Source organism: Ixodes scapularis, unplaced genomic scaffold, assembly GCF_016920785.2.
Source record: "Ixodes scapularis isolate PalLabHiFi unplaced genomic scaffold, ASM1692078v2 PGA_scaffold10__122_contigs__length_95168666, whole genome shotgun sequence".
NCBI classification, from domain to species: Eukaryota; Metazoa; Arthropoda; class Arachnida; order Ixodida; family Ixodidae; genus Ixodes; species Ixodes scapularis.
Window position 1 is genome coordinate 93,030,270 of NW_024609836.1, and position 12,437 is coordinate 93,042,706.

A 12,437-nucleotide genomic window follows, 5' to 3' on the forward strand; every position below is an offset into this window, starting at 1 on the left:
CTATCTGAGACACCCTGTAGAATTGTCTCCACAGCCCCTCGAGCCCATCATTGTTGAAAGTGGTCCAGCTAAGTGGCCTGCCGCTGTACCCGACACATTTTGAACCCTGTATATCGAGAAGTGACCGCAAGAGGCTTTCGAAATAGATCGGAATATTATCCTTCCTCCGAGATACAGTAGACGAGCCAGAAACGATATCTATATCTCCTGAACTTTTCGTAAAAGAAAGGCTGTTAATGGGGAGTTGTTCAGCGACACTGGCCCATGTACTCCCAGTCGAAAAAGTCTGTGTTTTTTTTTTTTTTTTCACGTGCAAATTGTTTGCGTTTCCAAATAGTGTCAGTCCTTTTGCGACTGACGGGTTTTATGACTGGAAAAAGGGCGAAAGACAAAGCAAGACCTCATGAAAACAGCGTAGACCACCGGAATATGCCGTCGTTGCGTGGCTAGCTCGCTCTAGCGCTTGTGCCAGAATAAGTAAAGTGTTAGTTCGGCACTTTGTAATCCAGACACCTTTTATTGGAAAGAAGTACTGAAGCAAGTCCTAGCAGTCATCAGACCGCTTGCTGAGCGAGGATAGCCATTGAGGGGAAACGAGGTGTTCTGACCCCTTTCTCAGAGATCACATTGCCCGCCATGGCAACAAGGGTAGGGGTCACTGGTCGTATCTCTCGAAGTTCACTCGTGATAAGTTCATTGGCTTGATGGCACAGACCGAACGAAAGCGAATTGTCGAGGAGGTGCAACGTGCCGAATACTATACTCTTTGATTGTTGATTCTACCGTAACATTGCCCATGTTGGCTATGATTATAATGCAATTAATCGCAAAGGTGCAAGCGAGCTGGACAAGAATGACGAAAATAATGTCCCTCTTGTTCCCCTTCTCCAGGGATTATTTTCGTCATGTTGGCTAGCTGTCTGTTGTGCTTCGATATTGTTTAATGGGTATTGTTCATGAAAGGTTCATCGGGTGTGTTCCAATTGAATCGTACACGGGTCAGTACCTGTCCGCAGCAGTACTCTCTCTCCTTGACGCAGTGTCAGTCTTATGAGAGGGCCAGTAACATGTCGGGGAGGTACAACTCCAAGCCCAGATAAAAAAAAAAAAGAACCCACTAGCTGTTCATGTTCCTTGCTCGGGTCATTGCAGTGCCGATTGTTGTGTAGAGGCAGTGAAGTTTTTCAGACTAACTTAGAAGCTGTCCGTGTTACTTTCTACCTCGCCAAAGCGCTGGAGATATTCTATGAAGAGCCTTGAACAAGGACAAAAGCCCTCCGTCCTGAAATGCCTGTCTGATACTAGATGGTCAAGGCGTGCCGATTTCTGCAAAGAAATTGTAGGTATTTCAAACGAATCCAGAATTGTCTGTGTAGCATGATGAATGATGAAGATGAGACCTGCGATATTCGTATTGAAGCACAGTCTCTTCTCAATAAGCTGTCTAAGCTTGAAATCGCGTTAATGGCAACACTGTGGATAGATATTCTGGAGTGGTTTGACAAGACCAGTGTCGTACTTCAAAGACCTGGTTTAGACTGAGCAGCTGCTGACTTGTTCAACTCCACTTGATGGCTTCGTGAATTCCCTCCAGCCTAAATTTGAAGCTTTCGACGAGAGGGCTAGAGAACTGAGCGTAGAGCAGTGTTATCAATGTAAACAAACTCAAGACCCTTCAGGGCAATTCACAACAGTAGAGGCGGAGGACAGGACTCGCGGCAGCAAAAGGTTCGAGATAGATACGTTTTACATATTTCTTGACAATCTGAGCTCAGCATTGCATGCTCGGAAAGCTGCGTACATTGACATTTGCCGAAAATTTCGCTCGTTAACGCTTCTTACGAACAATCGAAGCGACCACCTACTAATCAAGCAAGCTGATAGGCTAGCGGAGATTTACAGGAACGAGCTTGAGCCGATTTTTTCAACTGAAGTCCCTCAGTTCTCACATTATCTGCAGAGTTGCACTTGTGAAGACCAAAGTGCTCGAGGACTTTTGAAAATGTTGCCGGAGAGAGACATTGAAAGCGTTTTGCCCAACCTTTCCCTTGATCTTAGAATATACCTATCCCCGTATGGAACTGCGAGAGCGAACAATCCTTTTCAAAAATTGCTTTCGCTCCACTCTCGGCGAGGTAAAGTTGAATTCTCTCGCCATCTTGTCTACCGAAAGGGACCTTTTGCGTGAGATATCTTTCGATGAAACACTATCATAATTTTCAAGCTGGAAGAGTAGGAAGGTGCCGCTCTAACGAAATGCCTGTTCATATTTCTGTACTTTGTGCGTTGTTCCCATTTTGTTTGACTGCATTTGAAACGTCTGTGACAAACGCTTTCTCTTTACCCCCGCTTTTCCTCATTCGTAAAAGTGCCCGTGCGTTTACTTTCCCACAGAACACTGGGAAAGTCAATGGCTGGAATCTACGAGGTGAACTCGGTGAACCCAAAATATAAAAATTATAAAATCAATGATGTGGCGCTTGTAAGTATGTGGAACGTCATGCTCCATGTCATATCAAAGACTCTATTTTTATGTCTCTGTGCAATTTTAACCTCGTAAATTGCCGAGTTCTTCCTGCATACTGCGGGGGTTGGCTCAGCTCTGCAGGTTTCCCTATGGGTTATAATTTCCTCGGAATACATAAAAACAGTAAAATGGACACATAGAATGTATTCTGTATGATACAAATTGTATGCATATATTGTATAGTTAGAAATTTCATTGTAAATATTGTAAAAAGATATCGCGCTAACTTAGCACATTTCTAGGCATTCGAAGCGTGGACGTTTTAATAAAGTATCTTTTTCTTCTTTTACTGAAACTTTTCATTTTTGACCAACCTTATCATAATAATCATCATTGTCGTCATCATCATGATCATCATCATCATTATCGCTAATTTCGGGGCCCTGGCCAGCATTAGCCCAGGGTCAACGAAATCTCTTAATCCGGTCCTGGTGGTGGGGTTCGGCACTGACTGAATTTCTCGTCTACAACGGAGGCACCAGACGCCATATCGGGACTGCCGGACTTCTCGCTGCGTACACAAGCGCGCGACGCAATCACTTTACAGCGGAATGACCAACTGTGAGCTTGCCTCGGCTGGACACGTTTATTGGGGCCTCTATAACGACGGAAAGAGGCCACGCGAGCCCCGTCGGCCAGACCTCAGATTTCATCGAGTCGGAGCGCAGTCAAGGGCTCGAGCACGTACAAGCACGGACACGCGGTTTCCGCTCGGTGACAATGGACTTTTGATGCCGAGAAAGTAGCCGAGTAGACGAGCAAGCGCTCGATATCTTTTGATCTTTCTAGCTCTCTCCTTCGACGCAGCTCAATATGTTGCGAAGTCTACAAGTCCACGTTTGTTTGTTGTTGTTTTTCAGGAGGTAAACACCAACGTCCGGGATAGGGTTTTATAATCCCGAGCTTACGGCGTAGACTCGAGATGGCCATCGCTGCCTTCAAGGGCGCTGCGGAGATAGTTTCGCTTGCACAAGTCTCAGAGGCCGCCAAAAACACGCGCATATAATCAGGCGCTCGCAGACGAGGCGTCGCATATCGTCTACCGGACTGAGCGTCTGCTAACTTTTTTCAGCGCGAGATACAGCAAAAAAAAAAAAAGTTTGACTCTCTAACAGAACTAACTCGGTATTTTAATTGATGCATAAACGTTGCAGCGATCTAGAATTCAAAAGCCGGCGGATAACAAAAAAATCCTTGTACGGATACACAAAAGCTCTTCAAGCATGAATGGTACTCAGGTAAGCTCGGTTCCTGTTCCGCTGTCCGTATTGCAGGCATGTTCGATGATTTGAAAGCACTAACTGACACGTGGCGTAAAGTTACGGAAATGGTTTCTTCTAGAGGGTGTCAACCGCTGCTCTGACATCTTCATCGGACCAAAATGGCTCTCTGTAGTCGCCGACATTTTAAGAAGTGCAGGGCCTGACGTTACATGTCCCTTTCATCCGACTGTCACTCCGCAGCGAACGAGATGGCCAATCATCGTAAAGCCCGATTCACATGGTGCGATTTAGCTTGCGAATTCGCACCTGCGGCATCGTGCACCGCAGTGTCCCCCATGTTTTTTGTGCCGCACGAGCGACATCGCAACTGTAAAATCGCTAGCGAAATCGCACCATATGAATCAAGTCTAAAAAAGACCCGTTCACACTCTTGCGACCTCTTAAAACTGGGTTCCTTAAAACCTCTTACAACGAGAGGACACACTGGCGCCATCTATTGGGTAGCAGTGTAAACTTGGCGGTCCGGCATACTTTCTATTTCTCTCGCGCATTATCCTTTTTTTTTCTTGGCTCGAAAAACTTTTGTGAACGTTATAAACGAGCCTTTCATATAGGTATTACGCACATTTGACCTCGGAAATCCCGCGAAACCTTCGCTCTTGTGAAATGCCGTTCCAGAACACTAACTTTCAACTGATTTAATTCGAGAGCCTCAGCGTAGAAACACACTGCGTCACCGCACCACATCTCAACCAATCCGTGGCCCCGCCACGGACCGCAAGTACGCTAACTCTTTTTCCGCCAAGTCAATTGAAGCCACACGGACACAACATGTGCCGGAACTAATTATAGCGTCAGCCTCCATAATCTCTCTAGCAGTCTTATCTTTGTGCCTAGCGAGAACAGTAGAAGCAGCAAATAATGGTTTGCACCCGCAGTCATGACAGTGACACAACAGAGGGCCCATCCCGAACCCCGTTCACTTTCTGGTAGTGTTCTCTTAGCCGTACATTTAAACATCTGCCTGCCTGGCCGACATATATCTTGCCACATGAAAGCGGAATCCGATACACCAGCCCTTCCGTGCACGCGACAAACGGACTCCTGTGCTTGATTGGGCAGCCCGTCGGTACTTAGCGGAATGGGTCTGTCAGCTTGCACATCTTTGCGAGCTTTTCGGGTGCGGAGTGAACAACTTTTATGTTTACACGTTTTGCTATTTTTCCAAGACTGTGCGCCATTCTGTAAGGCACAACCGCAACTTTCTGTCTCGCTTGACCTGCCTCTGGGCGCGGGCTAACGTCCTTTCTTAGGACGCCTTTTGCTACAGATACAATCACAGCCTTTGGAAACCCGGCACGCTGCAAGCGTTCGTTTTGCTCAATCAGACTCAAGGACATTGCATGGTGGCAAGACCTTTTGAAGACGTACGTAGAACACAAATTAACTATTCCTCTTTTAACTAATTTCGAGTTGGATGAGAACCTTCTAGAACCGTGTACAAACCGAATATAAACGCGGAGGTTGCCAACACGAGAAGGCACAGAACCCATTGTCAACTTGGAACTTTAGAAGCAGAGAGAACAAAAGAGAGAACGGAATCCCAGATTCACCCGCTCTTCCTGAAGCACAACAGTGCCGTTCATTCGAGCGCTTCAGTAGAACGACTCTATAGCGTTGCCGGATATGTATACTGAAGTAAGCGAGTAAACATAACCGACGAAAACTTGGAGAGGCAGCTCGACTACTGACAGGAAAACAATAAACCACTAAACAAAAGCAGTTGTGTATTTGGTCGTCAAAGTAACGAGAAAAGTATTTCGTTACATTCGAGGTAAAGGAGGCAATGTAGAGTAGACAGTTGGGCGAGTTGGTAGTTATTGAACATAGTTACAGTCCTTGTCCCTGTGTGCGCAACTGTAACTATGTTCAAAGAAGGCCTTCCTTATGAGAATCGGTAACGAGTGACGTATTTGGTTACTTTTTGAGCGAGTAACAAGTAGCGATATTTAGTTACTTTTTTAGGTAACCTGTACATGTCTGATAAAGACTGAGTTGTTTATGAACGAAGAGTTTAATGCACAATTTCGATTCGAAATTTCGTTTAAAACATTCGCAGTGGAAATGTTTCACAGCTGCCGCCTACAAGGAAACTGCCATCTATAGTCCGGACGTGACGTTAAAAAAGCCATTTCGAGGTCGGCACGCGCGCGTGTGCATACCTCAGGGAAAAATTAAGTTCACGGTACATTGTTCTCCGTGATGGACCGCGTTGAGCTGTATGGCGATAAAACTAAATATAAAAGAAAAAAAAATATGTGACACTGGAACATGAAATAGACGTAGGATGAGAAAAAACAAAAATTAGTTCCCCTCATACCACTTGAAGCAAGTGAAACTTACATGCACACAACGTCTCTACAATGTCATAAATGACGTCACGCGGTATACCTGTGCGGTTTACAAACAGGTCAGCGTTTGCCCACACCTGGGCGCTGCGCGTGTGCAGGACCCGGATTTCCGAGAAGTTAAACGCCTGTGCGCCTGGGCTATGCCGACAGCAAAGTCACCGCAGCTCAGCCGCGCTTTGGTATATAGTGGTACCGTACTATCCATATGACCTTTCACATATTAGTGAAGGTATACTGGTTAGTTTGGCTAGGCGGTTAATCTTAAGGTGGGGAACGCCTTCAACGTCATGTAGCCTGTCTCCATCCTTGTGTTCTTCGTCGTATTTTTTTTTTTTTTACATTATTTTGGTGAAGTAGCGTGGTCGCATCACTTACCGGACTGCCTTTATTCATAAAGGCAGTCCGGTACGCTCACGCTGAATAAATATTCGTGAATATCTGTGGCTCTATTGGAAGCATAACGGACAGCACGTTTGTGCACGTTCGGCGTGCATTTTATCTACCCAATCAGGATGGCTGTTAGCAGCTAGACGATGAGCGGAAGCGATGGTCACCCGAGCATCTCATTATTACTCCGCAGCCAGTCAGAATCCGGTATCGGCCGTTAAGAACGCCGGAGAACCAATCACGAAGCAGGAACATAATAAGCCAGGCCCTTCGTTCCTTCAGCTGCCTGTGACTATGGTTCTGAGTATGCGCTGTGAACAATGACCTCAACGGTGACGTGCGCGTCCAAGGGCGCCGCTGCGGTCCACGATTGGATAAACGCTCACTGCGGCATCCTGAGTGTGATAGATTCTACTTTGATTCATGAAATGAAGAGGAACGTCAGACTGTCACCTTTGACGGCGTTGGTTTAGGACGCGGTGATTATACGAGTTTCGCGGCCATACCTTTTTGCACACCATCGAAATTGTCGCCGGCGATCGATAATCCCACTCGTGACGTCACAGCTAAAAGCCATAAAAGCGAACGACGTAAACACGGTGTACGCTAAAAACACCATTGAAAAGAGTTTTGGATGCGCTTCGTTTATTGTTTTTTTTATTTTAATTTTATGTACATATATATAAAAATTTGGTAACGCCAGAATAGCGAAACACACTGATAGTCGTTAATCATGTGTCACAAAACTTTAACGTCATCATTATTGTGCTTTTTGGCTCACTTGTCTCGTAAGCACCGGCGTTATCATCGTAAAGTGTCCCCTCCATAGGTTTGGGTACAGGTGCATGAAATTGTGCATGGATGCGTGTCGCTCACACACTTCCGGCGCACGAGTCTAGTTTTGTTATTGCGTCATTTTTGTCACCAGCTGCAATGAAACTCCGCTCGTTATGGCAATATGTTATTTGTTCAGTCGACACGTTGACAAAAAAAGAACACTTGCCTTTTTTTTTTTGCCGGCGTACATGAGTGTGCAGCGTTCCCCTCCAAACAGATCCACAGACATGTCATGCGGCGAAAACTTACCTGACGTAAAGTACCCAAATGGTCTGTCCTCGACTCGTAAAACTAAATACTGGGTAGTAGATCCGCGTCTTGAGTAGTAATACTTATTTCCGCTCACACGTGATGTCCTCCGTGCAGGTGAAGCCAACGCTAAAGTACCGCAGAGTTGGAAGCTACTACACGGCAACCCACTTTCCGGACGAGATTCTTCGGGAGGCGCTCTCCTACAAACACCAGCCGGAAGACGTCTTCATCGTCACGTACCCGAAATGCGGCACGACTTGGATGCAGTGCATCCTCTACCAGATCTACACCAACGGTGAACCCGTGGAGTCCATCGAGGATTTCGTGACCAGAATGCCCTTTCTGGAGAGGATGGGTGTAGAAGGTCTTGCCGACCTGCCTCGGCCAGGCAGCGCCATCAAAACCCACATGCTGTACGACCAGGACCGCGTCTCCAAGCAGGCCAAGTACATTTACGTCGCTCGGAACCCGTACGACTGTTGCGTGTCCTTCTACAACCACTACAAGCTCTTCCCGCTCTACCAGTTCGAAGACGGAACGTTTGACCAGTTCTTCGAGCAGTTCATGCGTGGCGAAGTGGAATTCGGCGACTACTTCGACCATCTCCTCTCCTGGTACCCTCATCGGGACGAACCCAACGTCCTGTTCATGACTTACGAAGACCTGAAGCAGGACACCCGGTTTTGGGTGCAGAAGCTTGCCGACTTCTTGGGGAGTCGGTACGGAGATAACTTGCGGCAGGATCCCGATGCCATGGAGAGGATCCTTGACGCGACCAGTGTGGCCAACGTGCGGGAGTTGTTTCGGCGCGAGAGAGACCATCAGAGACAGGTGACGACGAAGATACCCGTCGATGAGATGCCCAGGTGGGCTGCCCTCTTCCAGGAGGCAGCGGGGGATTTATTGAAAAAGCCGCACGCCGGGGAGTTTGTGCGCAAAGGGATGGTCGGTGACTGGAAAAACTACTTCAAGCCCGAGCAACGCGAAAGAATGAAGCGTAAGGCGAGGGAAAGATGCAACGGGATTAACGCCATGGAACTGTGGAAGCATTTAGGCATCTGTTGAGTAGTTCCTTTGTCATTCACTCCGCCCACAAATGTGAGGAATTTATTCATTTGTACTTTGTTGGATGGGCGATTTGGTGGCAGTGCCGCCATGGTAGCATTGCCGACGCGTTCTGTGTTGTTAGTTGTTAAAATCAGAAATCCACTGCTTTCAGTTTTTATTATTATTATAATTTTTTTTTTACATTACTGCAATTTCTTTTCATTCTACACAAGACCTACAAATTGTATTTTGTTATCATTCAGCTCAGTGTATGTCGTGTATGGTTATATTCAGTTACTGTATACAGTGCATTGCTCTTCTGTATTTGTGTGTTTTATGTATTCATTTCCATCCGGTGTGCCAGTACCAAGACAGCAAGGTTGTTCCTGGGCACTATAATGAACATTGATTGATTGATTGATTGATTGATTGATTATTATTATTATTATTATTGTTGTTTTTTGTCACCCCTTAAAAAAGAAGGTTGATATGAGAAGTGGCAGAACAATGAACACGCCTCACGACCATCTGGTGGGCTAGTTGGTTGATCATATTCTTGAATTAACAGCGCAAATACGACAGGAAGGAGAGATAAGGGAGACAGGATAGAGCGCTGATCTCGCTCTATCAGCGCTCTATCCTGTCTCCCTTATCTCTCCTTCCTGTCGTATTTGCGCTGTTAATTCAAGAAAAAGACAATGAACACGCCACTGAGTTTCTCAATCTCTGCCCTGCAGGTAGGGTTTATTTCTGACCCTTTTAAGTCCGATTACCGGTTTTTGTTGCTGGTATACCAAGCCCACTGGGAAGCATGACACGCTGTTCCTCCTTGTTAGCATGGTTTAGAGTTTGTTTGACTCTTCTGATTCGTAGTGCTGATGTCGAAATGAACTCCGGCCCTGATGAAGACACTCAGATTCTTCCTAAACAAAATCCTTGAAGAGCAAGCGCAAATAGCTGCCGATATAACCCAAATAAAAAGTAACCATGCAGCTCTTCAAAATAAGCTTGACGGTTTCGAATTGCGCCTTGCTGCTCTTGGTTCCAGTTCATCTCGATTGTCTAGGCTTGAGAATAAAGTGAGATGTCTAGAAGAAAAAATAGCCGCTCTTGAACTTGCCGTCATCCAACTAACTGATAAGCACGACGTCCTGGAAAATCGTTCTCGTAGCAATTAACAATAAGGTTTTATGTTGTTTAGAGGAAGTTGAAGATGTATCGCCGGCTTCCTTGCTGAGCTGTGTCATTGATCTACTGCCTTCAAGTATACCTGCGATGGTATGGAGCGCTGTCATCGCCGGTTCTCACATTGAGGGTAAAATTCGACCTATGATTTGCAGGGTGCTTGACAACCGACACAAATTATAATTTTTTTAAGAATGCTCGAAAATTAAAGGGCACCCACTTGTTCATGCATTAACGAGAACTTTTCCCTTTGTGTCCATAACATCCGTGGGCAGCTCTGGCATGGGTACGGCTGACCTCAGACGAAACGGCTCTAAAGTTATTTTACGTCATGACTACGCACTTGTCTATAACGTCCGGCACACATGGGATGAATCTAACAACTGCATCGTAAGAGCTGCCCGCCCAGTCGTTTTCCGCATTCTCGAATTGACTCGTGAAAAATAACAAGCTTTCCTTGCTAAATCTTAGTGCCAGAAGCCTTTTCCCAAAGTCTACTGAATTTGCTCGCATTGCAGCGTCATATTCCCCGCATGTCATGCGTGTCACTGAAACTTGGTGGCACGATTCCATACTTCGCTGTGAATTTACTAGCCCTAATTATAGTGTGTTTCGTTGCGACAGGTCTTCTGGAAGAGGTGGTGGCGTTGCACTATTCTTAAAGTCTGATGTTCTTTTCTCTGTACTTTCTTGTTGACCAAATGTGGTGGAAAGTGCCTATGGATAAGTTCGTTTGGGGCTATTTACAGAGCTCCTAGTTATTTCGCTCAAGTGCTGTTTGATATTCATGATTCCATATTGAAACACAACCTTAGAAACTTCCAACTCGTACTCACGGGTGATTTTAATGTTTCTGACATAAATTTGAGTACGCTAACGGTAGGATTCCGAGTCAGAATATCCAACACGTCAAAACAGCCATCGAGTCAAAACATCATTTTGTGGATGTTTTGAATCGTTGGGCGTTTTGACGCGTTGGATGTTCTGACTCGGACGGATATTCCGACTCGTTGAACGTTTTGACGCGATCCAGGTTCCGATTCAGATATATAAAGTTTTTTTTTGTGCGTGGGGTTTACCCGAAAGGGTTCTTCTTTTGTGTAACCGACTTTTAAAAATAGGGTGAACAAAGGCCGTATGTTCCTCGATAAACCTATATAAATGAAAAAAAGACCAACAATGTTTTCACATTTTTGGGAAATATGGCCAAGCGCAGAGAATGTGTTGAATATTTCTACTTTCTGTTTTGTCATTTTTAAGTGTACAGTACACTGGGCAGTGGCGCTGTACACCCTGCCACTGCAGGGGCGGATCCAGAACTCCATTTGGGGGGGGGCGGGGGGGGGGGGGGCGGAAAATTTGTAAGGATACTATTCTCCCATTCTTTCTTGTGCACCGGGAGGTCCACCAATGGCAAATTGCCCTCCGAGAAGGGGGGAGGGGGGGGGTCGACTTTGTTTTGGGGGGGGGGGGGGGGGGGGCGGCCGTTCCCGTCGCCCCCCCCCCCCCCTCTTGGATCTGCCACTGTGCCACTGTCGTATCTTATCAGAGCTCGTCAAAAACCGCTTCTCGTGTTCCGCTCTGTATTCAACCCAGGAGGAACAGGCATAAGCAGCGGGGACGCGTCGCCATAACGCGGTGAGCGGATTGCATGCTTGAAAACTCCATAATGAAACTTACTGCGCATAAAATGTTCTTTAGTATGCAGGTATGCGAATGGTATGTTTCACTGGAAGGTTTAAAAAGAACATGTTGTTTTAGAATACGGGGAAAGGGTTTGGAGCAATTTATGTGAGCTGAACGCCAAATCAAGAATAAGAAAAAAATTTAAATGTGTACATTTTCCTTCACCGGTTCGAGCATAGTACATGTCAGATGCGGAGGACCAGCAAAGCGGGCGATAAGCGGAGCAAACATGGAGAACGGTGAAAATCATCAAGCTGGGGTGCGGGCTCCACGTGCCTCTAATAATGTCGCGCCTAAAGCCGAGCAAATGGTCCGGAATCGTGCAGCAGTAGAGTAAGCACGGGAAGCCGGAGCAATGGCTCACGAAAGCCAGACGCTTGAGAAACAGGCGCACGGAAGGCCGAAAACATTTTATTCTTCAGGCCACATCTGGAGACCGATGGAGGGCTGCTATTACAAGTTTAGGCGCATATGCCTGGTTCATCACACTGCACTCCCTTCGCCCCGAAGCTGACAGTGCAGAATAAACTGCCCGCTCGTTAGACCTGTCGGCGTCACACCACAGGATCGCCCCTATCTCCGTATATGCCCACGCGTGGATAACGATGTCGAGCTAGAAGAAGCATGCCATCGGTTGCACTTGCGAAAACATGACTTCCACAGCGCATCCACCGCACTGTGGGCCAAGGGGTTATCGGAGTTTGTGCCCCGACTTTCACTCTGAGATGCGACGTTATGATATTTTAAGAAAGGTCGTTGAGTAAAACGCCAGTATTGCCCGAGGCATTCAAATTGATTTATTGCGTGCACGAGCTTGCATTAATAAAAATTACAAATTTTCGGGCAAGCCCGCTCACGTACTGTGGTCAGTTCGTTCTATGG

At 46.3% G+C, this 12,437-nt stretch overlaps 1 protein-coding gene across 1 annotated transcript; it reads left to right on the top strand.

Moving 5' to 3' along the window:
- The first annotated feature begins 7,736 nt into the window (after positions 1-7,736).
- LOC8023681 (sulfotransferase ssu-1) lies at positions 7,737-8,941 on the top strand. The gene has a single exon (XM_002402423.5). The coding sequence runs from the start codon at positions 7,737-7,739 to the stop codon at positions 8,700-8,702; it is 966 nt and encodes a 321-aa protein (XP_002402467.3). The 3' UTR covers positions 8,703-8,941.
- Positions 8,942-12,437: the final 3,496 nt, after the last annotated feature.

What these genes read in the sequence shown, in the direction of transcription:
- LOC8023681 (XM_002402423.5), top strand. Translation starts at nt 7,737, where the DNA reads ATGTCCTCCGTGCAGGTGAAGCCAACGCTAAAGTACCGCAGAGTTGGA.